This window comes from Echeneis naucrates, chromosome 14, assembly GCF_900963305.1.
Source record: "Echeneis naucrates chromosome 14, fEcheNa1.1, whole genome shotgun sequence".
NCBI lineage: Eukaryota > Metazoa > Chordata > Actinopteri > Carangiformes > Echeneidae > Echeneis > Echeneis naucrates.
Window position 1 is genome coordinate 583152 of NC_042524.1, and position 10373 is coordinate 593524.

Genomic DNA, 10373 nt, shown 5'->3' on the forward strand with positions numbered 1-10373 from the left:
GGTCAGGCCAGAACCAGCAGCATCTACAATCCAGCACCAGACGCTTTCATCTGAGGCGACACTGAATGTGAGCCGGTCCTGGTTCTCCAGGCCTCTTCGTCTCAGAGTGAATCAGTCAACGGTCCAGATGATTCGTCCTGTTTCTGGAGGAAGATGAGCCGCTCTGTGAGGCTTTGAGCGGTTTTTTCCTCCTTAAACTAGAGAATCAGCTCAGATTCCTCATGTGTGAAAGTGACTTCAGCAGTTCTAAACAGAGGTCAGACTGTATTGAAGGCTATGGGAAAATGGCCCTCCTTCTCCTACAGTCCAGTATGCTGTGGGTTGATGGTTTTTGGTGGTGTAATTTAGAAACTGATTATGTTTCTGTTGTTTCACAGATAAATTCATGAATTCAAAGAATAATCTGTACATGAATAAAGATAAAGAATTGTTGAAGGTGTTGAAGTCGGACATTTGTTATCATAGACACAGATAATTAACACTTTCAGAGCTGTAGACACACACAACCAGCAAAAGAACAACAACCTAAACACCAGGTTTCTCGCTTTCCTTCCTGGGTCAAAGGCCTGAGAGGTCGAAGGTCACATCTTCAGACAAACACACACCAGATGCCAACAGAGAGCAGGATGGCAGCGAGCACCCGCCTCAACCTCCGGCTCTAATTAATGTGTTTAGCAGAGATGCTGAATAATAGATTAAATGGCTGCCTTCCTCAGGGTGATACAGTATACACATCCACATCGTGATTCACACACACACACACATCACATCCAAAGTAATTTAGGCAACTGCTGCCTCCGAGGCATCAATGCAATAATCTCCTGCTGAGAATTGAAACTCTGACACACACACAGATATGGAGGCTCCTCCAACAGTCGTGGTTTTAAATCCCACCTGTCTGTTGCTTCCACGTCTACATTTACATTTCAGTTGTCCACAGAGACTCACACACATTTCACACCAGAGCCGAAAACCAATTGTGTGAGTAGCTACCAGCTACACAACTAAACAACTACACAAGCAGGCTGAGTGTCGGTTTCACAAGTGCATCGTAAAGGCAGAAAGGGGTGAAACTGTCTTCAGTCTGCTGCTGAGCCGAAAAGACAAAGTGACTTCACCGTGAATGCCACCAACACTACCGGTCCCCTCGTGGACAAAAAGGCTCATCAGGCTGACAGTTCAGCTGCATGTCAGGAGCAAAAACCAGGACGACACGACGGCGCTTTTATTTTCTGTGAAACTGGACGTTTAGAAAAGTCTCTGTGCATTCAAAACACTGAGCCTCACGACACTGAAAATACAAAAGTTATATTAATAATCCTTCTGTCAATAATAAAATAAAAATCATTTGAATCATGCATTTGTCAGTAATGAAGTAATGAACAGTGTATCTAAGACTTTCTGGAAGGTTTTAGACATTTTATTGTGAGATTTCAAGTTGTTTTTTTTTTTTTATATGTTTTTACTTCTAATTTGTCGGCAGTTTCCAGTTGAGCCTGAAGCAGACTGAAGGAAACTCAGCTGCTGTTTGTAAGTTCATCCAACACACTGATAGTGTGTGAGTGAATCAGGTCTTTAATGGCGTTGACAACCTGGAAACTCAGTTTTTAATTGGCGGGCCACTGAGGAACGAGCCTGGGTGGTGACCTTTGACCTTGGGGTTGTAAACAATTAGTGTGCATTTAATGTGTTTTAATGAGCAGCAGTGATTGGTTTCCTGCTGCTGTTCCTCGGGGGACCCTGCAGTTTATTTCCTCTCTGTTCTTCTGTTATTTTCAGTTTTGTTCTGTGCCTTCGCCCTCCTGCCAGCTGATACAGCTGCTGTTTGTCTGACATGAAACTAAAGATTAAGATTATTAATTAAAGATAATCCCTTTCTCTCTGCTGCCGGTCTTTGTATCTAAACACCGGCTCTTCCTTTTCCTAATTATTTGCCAGATTGTGCTGCTGAAGATAAACGTCTTTCCAGGCAACACGTGCAACGCCCTTTTCTTTCTTTTTTAAACGCTGCACTTTATCCTCATTTCACATTGGAAGTGTTCAACTGAGCATGAAACTATGATTGAGTCCTCAAGGGCGAACCGTCTCCAGCACCCCCCAGCCCCCCTCTGTCCTGTCTAACTGTCTCCAGCCCCCCCCAGCCCCCCTCTGTCCTGTCTAACTGTCTCCAGCACCCCCCACCCCCCTCTGTCCTGTCTAACTGTCTCCAGCCCCCCCCCAGCCCCCCTCTGTCCTGTCTAACCGTCTCCAGCACCCCCCACCCCCCTCTGTCCTGTCTAACCGTCTCCAGCAACCCCCACCCCCCTCTGTCCTGTCTAACCGTCTCCAGCCCCCCCCCACCCCCCTCTGTCCTGTCTAACCGTCTCCAGCACCCCCCACCCCCCCCTGTCCTGTCTAACTGTCTCCAGCCCCCCCCAGCCCCTTCTGTCCTGTCTAACCGTCTCCAGCCCCCCCCACCCCCCTCTGTCCTGTCTAACTGTCTCCAGCCCCCCCCCACTCCCCCCTGTCCTGTCTAACCATCTCCAGCACCCCCCACCCCCCTCTGTCCTGTCTAACCGTCTCCAGCCCCCCCCAGCCCCCCCCTGTCCTGTCTAACTGTCTCCAGCACCAGGCATTCTTTTTTTTCTTACACCAATAAACAATAAAAACACAAACCACAGGGAGACGAGCCGTCGTGTCTCGTCCCTCTGTTGTCTCAATCTGAAGCGTCCTGATAAGGAACCCTGGCAGCGAGGAAGAGGACAAACCCCATTAAATGTCCTCTCCTCCTCGTCAGAACGTCTGCGATGACGGTTCTTTCAGAGCAACCGTCAGAAACAGAAACAAGTCTGTTGGATTTTTTTGCATGAATGTGTGCCGGAGGTGATTAAAGCCATGAACTGTATCTACGTACGTCACAATAACATTTATATGAATTCGGATTTGCCCCTCAGCTCGTACTTTTTTTTTAGGTTGTTTTTACGCTGATATTCAATAATGCTGAAAACAAACCTTCATTCTATCTGCTGACCATCAGGAGGCAATTCTACCAGCTGTAGTCAGAAGTCAGATTGGATTGAAGTCTATGGGAAAACGGTCTCAGTCTGAAATACAACCTGATGTTCATTTAGAGGGGAAGGGGAGGGGTTAGGGGGCGGGGCTGACGTTTTCAAAATCGCAGCTGACAAAGTGAGGGTCACAGCAGGCTGGTGATTGGTCGTGTCAGAGGGTTGAAGAAAAGGACGCTGTTTAACTTCTCATCCTGAAAAACTACGTTCAAGAAAAACTTTCCACTCTGAGAACTTTGCTCCTTCATCCATCTTTGTTGACGGAGGGATTTTCTGCCCAAACCGAAACTACTTCACGCTGGAGATAAAAGGTCCATCCTGTTTTTTGAATGCACACCAGGCTGGGAGCTCATGAAGCCACATACAGAGTGTGAGTCTGTTAACATGGGGTCACACTCAGGTTAGAGCTCCATTCAAAACCTCTTTACATGCTCTATTAGACTGAGATGCTCACTCTGCCTCGCCATCTCTCCCAATTTCCCTCCTATTCAGCGCGCTTCCATTCAGCTTGGTCTGATTTGCTGGCATGAATGCGGTGTTGTGTTGAATTGCCAAAGCGCCCCGCTCCATTTGGGTCCCTTCATAATAGGATGTGTTTATTATTGAAGAACAGTCATTAAGATTCACAGCCTCTCTCCCTCTCCTCTGGTGGTCCACAGCAGCTTCACAGCTCTTGACCTCCATCCTCAATCTGCATACACACAAGTCAGATGTTGCATCTCTGACGCCAAAACTCTCGCAATTAAAACCTCGGCTGCAAAAAAGTCTGTCATAAGAGCACAAAAGAATGTTAGATAATTAACAGAGTAAAAACAGCGCCGCTACTAAACCTGCACAGATAAAGCAGAAAGAATAAACAGCATGTGTCTGCAGAATATTAGCAGAGCCAAAGGAAAACCAAGCAACAACACACAAAAGCAATAAAAAGAAAAGCATGAAATATATGCAAATGTGAATAATCAGGCGGCCAAACGAAGACGTAAGCAAAGCGGAGCGGCTGATAAAGACGAACAAACGAGACAGTTGAAAGCGTCAAGGCTGAGGAGTCCTCTGAGCGCTCAGGCCTCCGACAGTCTGAGACATCACAGGTTAGTCACCGACTGACAGAGTGTGTGTCTGCTGCCTCCACGTTCTTCCTGTGTGTCACTCACAATAATGACGATGACACAAACAGTCAGGCTGTCACAGCAAGATCACGTCGACTGTTCTGGCTTTGGGAGAAAGAGTCTGAAGCCGCCATCTGTCAGACTGTAAATATTTACAATAAAATCATCTTTTACGGTTAGCAGGTTAGCAGCTACGCTAACATTGTTCATGAGACACTTTTTCAGAGAGCTGATGCAGAAAAAGTTGAACACAGAAAGTTCCTCTCTTGTGTTTGGGTTGTTTCTATCTTTATCTGATCAGGAGTTCTGCTCATTCTTTGGAGCAGAAATGATGAAAAATCAGCTGTTATCACTTTAAACCTCAGAAAGAGAAAACAGCAACAATCTGATTAAAGGCGTTTCATAATCAGGGCATTTTTGTTTTCTTCAAAAAGGAAGGACAGAAATATAAAATATTTTTCAGGAAGTGTCGTCTGTTGAGGACTGCGCATGTTGTTGCTTCGTTGTGTTTGGTCACCGTTGTATTCACGTGAACACCAGCCCCTCCACGTTCCCTCCGCAGATGTTCAGCCACAGCTGCAGGATTGTCCGTGAAACTCACACATTCATTCATTCATATGAGCTCCAGATGAACAAATCCCCCAAGATGCTCAGCTGCCCCCACCCCCTTACGAATTGTGCATCAGCGTGCAACAGCAACACAATCAACAGCCATTCACAAAATCCGGATGAGCTTTGGCCAACTGGAACTGGACCTGAGTTCTGGTTCCTGAAAATAAGACAGCCTTTAAGGGACTTCAATGAGGTGGTGAAGGGCGGGGCTTACACATGAGGGGAGGGGTTAGAGGACACCATAAAATGTGTGAGACACTGATTTGAACTGACACATTCACAGTATTCAGTATTTTTTTTTCCTCTACAACCTGCCTCTAACTACGACTCTTCCTCCTCCTCCCCAGCCTGTTGTTGTGTGAAATGTAAAACAGACTGAGTTCTGCCTCCTGAGACTCCCTCCACAGTCGGAGCAGCTCGGCTGGAACTGAGCTGAAAACAAATAAATGTGAGAATCCTCCAAGCCTCAGGACTCAGTCTGACCCAAAGACAGATGACACGTCTTCATCCAGACCGTCCTGGACTGACCCACGTGGCCTCAAGTGACCACAACAACTGTCAACACAAGCAGCAGTCAACTCCCCCGACGTCAATGTCCTCAACGTCCCTCATCAGATCCACATCCAGTCAGTCCATCCTGACAGGAGACAGAATCCACGAGCGCCATCACATCACATCTGACGTCATCTAAAGTCAGATTTTCTGATGTGAAGGTTGTCGTTATGGGATCTTTTAGCCCCACCCCCTCTACACTGTAAATGAGCGAGCATTTAAAAACATTCAGAGCAGTCTGATGTTTGATTCCCGTCAGAACACCGTCCGGAGGGAAAACCTGCCACTCAACAACAACATCAGCCAATCTCATCTTCCTCCAGGAGAAACAGCTCGGTGGGCTGATAAGGACCAGAGCGCCAGACAATACGTGTCATATCCTGTCTGACTCTGTTTACAAATGATTATTTCAAATGTTGACAGAGAAATATGAAACCTTTTCAAAACATATCAGGAACAAGATTCATAAACAAGAAAACAGGCTGCTCATTTTAAAATATCAGCATCGACCTCATTAATCCTCCTCCAACCAGATTTAACCCGAGAGTCTGTCAGATTGGATGAAGATGAACTCCACTTCCTCCTCTTCACCTTGTTCCTCTTCACCTTGTTCCTCTTCCTCCTTGTTCCTCTTCACCTTCCTCCTCTTCACCTTGTTCCTCTTCACCTTGTTCCTCTTCACCTTGTTCCTCTTCCTCCTCTTCACCTTGTTCCTCTTCACCTTCCTCCTCTTCACCTTGTTCCTCTTCACCTTCCTCCTCTTCACCTTGTTCCTCTTCACCTTCCTCCTCTTCACCTTGTTCCTCTTCACCTTGTTCCTCTTCACCTTGTTCCTCTTCACCTTGTTCCTCTTCCTCCTCCTCTCAGCAGAAGCTCAGGTACTTGTTACTGCACTTGTTGATTAAATGAAAACACAGACAGATAGAACGGGGAACTGTAGCGTTTGAAAACATCAACGAGGAGCTGGCAGCTCATTCTGGGACTCTCCAGCTCTGCTGGGCCCTAAAACCAAATCGTTCAGGTAGGTCGGAGCTCAGAACGCCACTAAAACCTCAGCGAGCGGCAGGATGTAGTTTCCCCTTTGACGGCGAAGGAGTTTCTAATCCACTCCTCCGACTACAGCTTTGGATTTTAGGATGCAGAATTTAAAGACTCAGACCAGCAGGATTCAGGTCCAGACTGCATCAACAGTACTTCATGTTCAATTCAACCCTTTTTTAAAATCAATGCCTTCCATCCATGACATTTATTCCTAATTATATCACAAATTCAGTTCCGTGTCATGTTATGATTTACATCATCTTTGAAAATTTTGTAAATCATTCATTCAGTCCAGCAAAAAAAAAACCTCCACAGAGAAATTCTCAGAGATTTCTGAGACTTTGTGATGTCACAGCGAAGCAGTCAAAGCCCCACCCACCTGGACCCACCATCAGCCAATCAGATGCCTGCTCTCCTCTGATTGGCTGATTGGCCAGCTGTTCCTGGAGCTCCAGAGAGAAACCTGAGAGGAAAAAACTACGCTGAGCCTTTATTGTTTGGCATAAACCATAATCTGTTAAACGGGGGTCGCTAAGTTTTAGGTGTCGGTGTAATTTATCTGAATAAACCAGATGAATTACAGAATGACTCACGTTTTTATGCATTCTTGCAGGAAATATGAAAGAAAACTAAATAATTAACACATTTCAGAGGCCGTCTTTTCGGTCAAGGCGAGACTTTGAGTAACGGCATGCCGCCACGTGCCGCTCGGCCGCTGAGGCAAAGGTCATAACAGCTGCAGATTTTGAACACGGTAAAATCCGCAGAACAAAAACCGGGTCAGCACTTTGTTCTGTGCAGCTGCTTTACTGTCCTGAATTCTCCCCGGAGCCACAGAGCTCCCTTCGGTCCGCCGCCATTAACTGCAGCTGTCGGCTCTTTTACAGCCCTCTTCACCTCCATTTTTCTCAAATCCCAAGTCTGGGCCTCGCACCGACCTGTGATGGTGGAACAGCAGGCCAAAGCCACACCGTCACACACGGGGCGACGACAACAACAACAACGACAACTCTGCAGCTTTGACACAAACTTTCAACCCGTTCTGAGCTTTATGAAACACAATCTGTGGCTCCAAACCTCTGGTGGGCTGACTCTGATTGGCTGTGACATCACCCACCGGAGCCAATAGGAGCGTCCGACGTAGAGACGTGACTCCAGACGTCACTATGAAAGCTGGAGGATGAGAATGGACGGATAAACACAGAGAGAGAGTCGGACTGATCCAGATCAGCTGATGGCTGCAGAACCAGAACCAGAACCAGGAGGCATTTCTAAAATCACCAGCTCTATGAGAACCCCCTCAGTGGTTGAAGTCTGTCCTGACCGTCTCTCTGTACTCACAGGCGTAGGTCATGGCGAAGCTGCTGCCGGTGTCCACCATGTCCACCTGTGGGACCAGCTTGGGGACGTCCTGGTGCTGGGCCAGGGCGAACCGAAACACCTCGTACTCATGGGAGCCGGTGGGGAACAGGCCGCCTGTCCAAACACAGAGACACAGGGGGGGTCACTGACTGTCCAGAAGGGACACATCAACCTGAGACAAAAAGAACAACACAACAATCAGTGAAATGTTCGGCTTAAACAGGTTACACACAGTCCGGACCGTCGACACACACCTGAACCTTTTTTCTCTCGATCCGGTCCAAACCGGCCTGGACTTCCTCTTTGTTCCAACCTGCGGTTAAATGTACCTTTCGAACCGGAAGCGACGGTTTTGGAACGTCACTGAACTCGGAACGTCTTCAAAATAGCCTTCAAAATAATAAAAATAAATCCTATAAAACTAACATAAAAATAAATAAAACTCCAAAAAGACCAGTTTACGTCAATATTGGACGAATCCAAAGTCATTTTAAAGCCGCTTCGCTGCAGCAGACCTGCAGATGGAGCTTCATTTGGATATCTTAATGAGATGTGGGGCTCTAAAATGGAAACTATTAGAACAGGATGTGATTTAATCATCAGACTCGTAAAGGCTGGAAGCAGTCCATCTGCTCCAACAGACGGCCGTGAAAACATCCAGAGAAAAGCCATCTTACTGAACTTTGCAGCTGATTCTCCTGCTTGGACAGTTTATTCTGAGGAAACGCAGGTTAATCCAACATCAGCAAAAATACACAGAGGGAACTGGCAGCGAGAATCTGGACCTGCATCTCCAATCATATGATAATATTTTAGGATCCGGAGCCAATGTGGGCACACCAGACTGGGTTCAAAGGGGCCAAAGCAGCTGATGGAGGACTTTATAAAGGAGCGTCGTGTATCATTCAAAACTGAAGGCTCAAATTGCTGAGAGGACTTTTTCTCATTATGAGATATTTCTACATCACAGCTCTGTTCACTTTCTCAGGATTTCCTCTCATCCTTAAAACAGCAATGCAGCATTTTCAGATATGACTCACTTCAGGTCACTGCACTTACCTTTGGCTCCAGCAAAACCACAGCACCTTAAGATCCCCATCGATGGAAGATGGAAGATTAAAGTTGGACCTGTAGTGGAGTAAAAAACTTTTCCCACTCAGTCAGAGGGCATTCATGTGTTTGTTGGGATTTGCTGATGATACAGATGAATTTTATTCTCCTTTCAGCGGCTCGTGTAACACAATCAGATAACCAAACCCCAAACAGCAGTGACAGTGCATCAGTTGTTCCGAAGACATACAACTGGATGGAAGCTACAGGCTGGAAGATCCCAGAGGAGATATTGTAGGAACCATGATACACAATACTACAGATCACATACAGACGTTCTGCTCACCGTCGTGGCACAAAGAAAGTCCAAAATGCAAACGACAGAATAATGCAGGTGGATGGAAACACATAAACAGATTATTCATGTATTCATCATTTTAGTCCGTTCTTCAGATACCCTGATTTTCATTATTACACAACAGCAATTTTAAAATCTCAGCCAACAAAACAAGCAGCTCAGCTCACCTTTTAAATCATCATTTAGACGTTTTTTACATCAATTACGAAAAATAACTGTAAATGATGTTTGTTAAAATTTATTCTAAAATCAAAACAGAAACACACATCGTGGCTGGAGGAGCAGTCATGATGTGTGTTTCTGTTTTTTATTCCATTTCTCAGTATTCTGTTGCTGTGCTTCAGTTTTCTGGGTACATTAAAGTGCCTCAGACAGAAAAAGACGAAGTCACCGTCATCTGAATGTGAACCGTGCAGTGCGGCATGATGTGGACGGATTTCTGCTCGGACCTCCACCGATCATAAGAACCCCGGAGGGCCCCGGAGGGCCCCGCAGGGCCCCGCAGGGCCCCGGCTGGATCACTCACCTATGTTGATGTTACTTGGAAAACTTGTGCCGCCGCAGAGCCGGATGAGCAGCAGCGGCAGCAGGAGGAGGACCGGGGGGACCGGGGAGCTCCGCAGCCGCATGGTTCCTCCAGCAGCAGCACCGACGGGAGACACGGAACAACCGGCGTAATCCCATCCACACCGGGGCCGGGACCGACCCACACATCCAGCGGCTCTCTGCTTCAGTCAGCCCGGCAGACGGACAGTCATGGAGCCGCTCTGCTGCCGCGACGGCTCCGACTGTCTGAGTGTTTGTTCAGGGCTCCCTCCCCCTCCTCCCCCTCCTCCCCCTCTCCCTCTCTCTCTCTCCCTCTCTCTCCCTCTCTCCCTCTCCCTCTCTCTCCCTCTCCCTCTCTCCCTCTCCCTCTCTCTCTCTCCCTCCTCCCTCTCTCCCTCTCCCTCTCTCCCTCTCCCTCTCTCTCTCTCTCCCTCCTCCCCCTCTCCCTCTCTCCCTCTCTCCCTCTCCCTCTCTCCCTCTCCCTCTCTCTCTCTCCCTCCTCTCCCTCTCCCTCTCCCTCTCTCCCTCTCCTTTCCTCCCTCTCTCTCTCTCCCTCTCTCTCTCTCCCTCCTCCCCCTCTCCCTCTCCCTCTCTCTCTCTCCCTCTCTCCCTCTCTCTCTCTCCCTCTCTCTCCCTCTCTCTCTCTCCCTCTCTCTCTCTCCCTCCCTCTCCCTCTCTCTCACTCCTTTCCTCCCTCTC

At 47.5% G+C, this 10373-nt stretch overlaps 1 protein-coding gene across 3 annotated transcripts in view; it reads right to left on the reverse strand.

Moving 5' to 3' along the window:
- Window positions 1-9925, reverse strand: part of LOC115054068 (glutamate receptor 1-like) — a 36707-nt gene extending 26782 nt beyond the window's left edge. For all 3 annotated transcript variants that reach the window (XR_003841576.1, XR_003841575.1, XM_029519078.1), the window contains exons 1-2: window positions 9655-9925; window positions 7700-7834 (exon numbers count right to left, since the gene is read on the reverse strand). Coding sequence is in view for 1 of the 3 variants with exons in the window: in XM_029519078.1 (XP_029374938.1) it covers window positions 7700-7834; window positions 9655-9757 (238 nt within the window). In the remaining 2 variants the exon portion in view is untranslated. The remainder of the gene's footprint in view (window positions 1-7699; window positions 7835-9654) is intronic.
- Window positions 9926-10373: the final 448 nt, after the last annotated feature.